The sequence below is a fragment of the Primulina eburnea genome, chromosome 14 (genome assembly GCF_022965805.1).
Source record: "Primulina eburnea isolate SZY01 chromosome 14, ASM2296580v1, whole genome shotgun sequence".
NCBI lineage: Eukaryota > Viridiplantae > Streptophyta > Magnoliopsida > Lamiales > Gesneriaceae > Primulina > Primulina eburnea.
Genome location: NC_133114.1, coordinates 6,828,689 through 6,833,608, shown reverse-complemented (window position 1 = coordinate 6,833,608; position 4,920 = coordinate 6,828,689). Strand labels below are relative to the sequence as shown.

General features: G+C 37.5%; 1 protein-coding gene across 1 annotated transcript; it reads left to right on the top strand.

The window, feature by feature from the left end:
• Window positions 1-1,469: 1,469 nt before the first annotated feature.
• On the top strand, window positions 1,470-1,946 carry LOC140811133 (uncharacterized). Its single transcript, XM_073169006.1, has one exon. The coding sequence runs from the start codon at window positions 1,470-1,472 to the stop codon at window positions 1,944-1,946; it is 477 nt and encodes a 158-aa protein (XP_073025107.1).
• The last annotated feature ends 2,974 nt before the right edge of the window (window positions 1,947-4,920 follow it).

Below are 4,920 nucleotides of genomic sequence, written 5' to 3'. Positions count from 1 at the left end.
ATTGTACCGTTATACTGTGATTTTGAATTAAATCCAGATTGATCAGATTGTTATCAATTGGAGTGGTATATTGACATGAGATTATTGGTATTGTCATTATCAGACAGGCTGTGAGTTGAGGACTTCGACTGAGCCAGGAACCGAGACTGCAACGAAAGGTATAAGTCGATGTGGTATTGGGAGATGGACTTGAGTCGGTTTAGACTTGGGTTTCCCTAAATCACATACTTTATTTTATTGCATGGATATTTGCATTACATTGATTGATGTACTTGTTCTCTTGAATTTAGATGACAGGTATTAGACAAGTTATCTTGTGACAGAAGTGCCGGATAGTGGTGGTATCGCCACGGCACATTGCACGATGTCACAAGATAGGATGCTAGCGATAGAGCTACAGTCCTTGACGGTTAGGTCAGGACACTGGATGTTTGGTTATATCGAGTAATGGAATCTATTACGGAATTCGATATAGGAACACCATATTTGGTTATATCGAGTAAAGGGTATTGGAATTCTTCTATTACGGAATTCGATATAGGAATACCAGGGCACTGGTTATATCGAGTAATAGAGACTATGGTTCCATCCTTTACGGAATTCGATATAGGAATACCACATCTGGAAACCGGGATCCCTAGACTAGGATTGAGTCTAGTCTGAATTATGTGTCGACAGTTTGATTTGATATTGTTTATGTTTCAGATTTTGATACATAATCATGTTACCTGATTTCATGCTTTATATTTGTTTATATGATTGCATGTTTCATTGATTTATACTGGGATTTATTCTCACCGGTATATCCGGCTGTTGTCTTGTCTGTATGTGTACTTGACAACAGGTGGGACAGGTCCAGGGTCGAAGAGATGAAGAGCTAGATCGTGATTAGAGTGGTGGCACCGGACTTGGACTAGATGTAGGGTTAAACACTTGACTTTAGTTTTAAACCCTAGTTTGAATAAATGTTGAAATACAGGATTTGTATTTTATATACTGATATGTATATATGTTGTATGTCACTACGTTCCGCAATTTTAAAAAAAAAATTTTAGACCCTGTTTTTAATTGATTAATTAGTCCCAATTATGATTAAGAACTTGATTAGCGTCCGGGTCCCCACATCTTCGAACTTCCATAAACAAACCATGTGCCATCTACTGCTTTTCTGCTTTACTATTTTTCACACACTAACCAACAGATCGTTTCCGCACATTATCTTGTGATCTGCTGGTCTTTAAACTTGAACAAAGAATCGCTAGCATCTCTAACAGGATTCTAGCACATCATTCTGAAAAATCGATTAAGTTTGTCGTTGAGTTCATTCACCCCCCTCTAAACTCAACCCGATCCTCAACAAGTGGTACAGAGCCGGTTATTCTTGTTCTGAAAAATATTTAACAGACATGGCTCATTTCAGCAAAATTCCAATGTTCTCAAAAGAAGACTTTGATGACTGAAAAATCAGAATGCAAGCTCATTTTGCGGCCCAAGATGATGACATGTGGTATGTCATCACAGATGTTCCATTAAAGATCTTAAAGCCAAATCCAGCTGTTGCTATCACCGAAGGTGCACCTCAGATGCTGGAAAAACCAAGATATGAATGGACAAGTGAGGACAAGAAGAAAGCCAATCTTGACAACGTTGCAAAGGACATTCTGTACAAGACACTCGACAAAAATACCTTCAGCAAAATCAAATGTCCGATTGCCAAGGAAATCTGGGAAAAATTGATTCAGATCTGTGAAGGAAACGAAGAAACTAAGGAAAAAAAATTGTCTGTAGCCATGCAGAAGTTTGAGAATATGAAGATGAAGACTGGAGAAACTATGAATGAATTTGATGAACGCTTCAGCAGTCTTGTCAATGAACTCTCAGCTCTTGGGAAAGATTTTGGCAATAGAGAAATTGCACTAAAGATAATGAGAGCCCTACCCAGATAATGGGACGTCAAAACAATGGCAATGAGAGCTTCCAGGGATCTACACAAGTTAGAACTACATGAATTGTTCTCAGACCTGAAGGCATATGAGTTTGAACTTGAAGTTCGAAGTGGAGAAGAGCCCTTAGCAATTCCACCAACCAAAGCTCTCGCAGCTACTGTTAACACTACTGCTACAGTTGCCCCAAGTTCATCCTCTACTACTGCTATAGAAATTACTTCTGAGAGAAGCGCTGAACAGATAAGTAATGACGCAATGCCATTATTTGTTAAGAAGTTTTACAGATTCATGAGAAAGAATCACAGAACAATTCAAAGTCCCAACTGCAACTTCAAAAAGGAATCACCATCTGGTGATATGGCATGCTTTAACTGCGGCAAAGTTGGATACTTCATTGCTGATTGTCCAAAACCAAAGAAGGATGACCAGAAGAAGAAGGGTGTCAAACGCAATGATAAAAAGACCGGAAGAGACAAAAAGGCAATGATTGCAGAAGAAAGTAATTCCAAATGGGCAGACTCAAGTTCCGAATCTTCTGGTTCCTGAAAGCCATTCAAGTGACAATGATGAAGATGAGATCAAATGTCTGATGGCAAAAACTGAATCAACCTAGACATCCGGAGAGGTATTTGACTTTGACTCTGATGAATTTACACGCACTGATTTAGTCAAAGCATTACACGACATGGTAGAAGAGTATTCAAGACTTTCTCAATCATTCGAGGAAGTTAAGATTGAAAACCATAACTTAAGAGATCAGAACAGTAAGTTAACTTGCTTGCAAGTAAACAGCTGTAATGATTTACAAGTTTAGATGAGTAAATTAAAAATTGAGAATGAAAGAGTAAAAGCAGATTACCAGACGATGCTCTCTGAAAACCAGAAGTTATCGCTACTGGTGAATGCTTGGAACAATTCCTCTATTTCACTCGAAAAGATGCAAGAGCTACAAAAACAATCTGGAGACAGGAGTGGTCTCGGATTTTGTAATGATGAAGGCACTTCTGAAATGAATACTAAGCCAGAACTGGATATGTGCAAAGGGAAGTACATTCATTTTGTGAAATCCAGTGTGGTACAGAAACCAGAACTACCTACTGCTTCAATTGAAAGGAATGTAAATCAGATGAACAAAAGGATGCATTATGGTCTGGGTTATGTTAAACCTAAGGAAAGAGTGGACCAGAGTTCTGGATCTAGTAGAGGATTCAACTCAGGAAGACAACCTCCTATGAAGGTTAAAAACTACCAGTACTACAATTCTAGAACTGTTCAGAAGAGATACAGTCCAGACAGCAGAAACAGAAGAGAAGAACAACATGCTAAGATGCATAATATTAGAAATAACAGACTCTTTGTTGCACACACCTCCATGGATACCCGAAGTACAAGAATTGTACAAATGTGGGTTCCAAAGGGACTAATAAGGCTTGGACCTAAGTAGATTGGGTATCAGATACTAAAACTTGTGTTTGCAGGTACAGGTGAAGAAAGCCAAGATCAGTAGCCCAACATGGTATTTGGACAGTGGATGTTCCAGACATATGACTGGACAGAAGAGTCTACTATCAGAAATAGTGAGTTGTGCTGGACCAGAGATAACCTTTGGGGACAACTCAAAAGGTAAAACCATGGGTAAGGGTAAGATTATCCATGGTAACATCACTATTAAGGATGTGCTCTTAGTTGAAAATATTTGTTATAACTTGATCAGTATTAGTCAATTATGTGATAATGGATTTTCGGTAGCTTTCCAGAAGCACACTTGCACAGTTAAAAATTCTGATGACTCTACTGTTTTAACCGGAGTCAGAAAAGGCAACACCTATAAAATTTCATGGAACATAGATCATATCACTGCTCCTACATGTTTAGTTGTATCTCTAATTGATAAAAACTGGCTGTGGCACAAGAGATTGAATCACCTGAATTTCAAGTCTATCAACAATCTCAGAAAGTAGAACTTAGTCAATGGATTGCCAGACATAAATTTTGTTAAGAATCGTGTATGTTCTGCATGTCAACTTGGTAAGCAAGTCAGATCTAGTTTCAAAAATAAAGGCAGCAAATCATCCTCAAGGTGTTAGAATTATTGCATATGGACTTATTTGGTCCAATTCCTATCATGAGCTTAGGGGGAATGAGATACACCCTTGTTGTTATTGATGATTTCTCTAGATTTACTTGGGTAATCTTTCTTGCTGGAAAAGATCAAACCAATAGCCTTCTGATCAAACTTCTGGAAAAGATTCAAAATGAAAAATCAGTTTCTGTCATTAGAATCAGAAGTGATCGAGGTACTGAATTTACTAACAAGACTCTTGAGATATATCTAGATGAACAGGGCATTCATCATGAATATTCAGTTGTCAGGACACCCCAACAAAATGGAGTAGCTGAGAGGAGAAACAGAACACTTAAAGAAGCTGCTAGAACAATGCTAGCAGATGCAGACATCTCTCAGCGCTTCTGGGCAGAAGCTATTAATACTGCTTGCTACACACAAAACAGAACAATGATCAACAAGAGGAATAATCAGACTCCTTACGAAATATGGAAAGGGAATAAACAGAATGTATCTTATTTTCATGTTTTCGATTGTAGATGCTTTGTGCATAATAATGGTAAAAATCATTTAGCTGCATTTGATTCAAAATCTGATGCTGGAATATTTCTTGGATACTCAGCAGTTAGTAAGGCATTTAGAATTTTCAATAATAAAACATGTTGCGACTCTGATTGTTGCACTCCCAAGAGCAGGTTGTCCACAAGTAGTATAATTCGGTGAGTCCGAATATCGTATCAACAGGGAAGCTAAGGTAATTACAAGTCCACTACAATGTCTTTTTGTTTTGTTTTAGTTTTTGTTTCTTTTTAATTTTAATTGTTTGAATCTTTAATGGATAAATTTTAATTGTTCAAATTTTAATTTAAGTAGTTGAGATTAAAGGATCCACTCTTGGTATTTTAATAA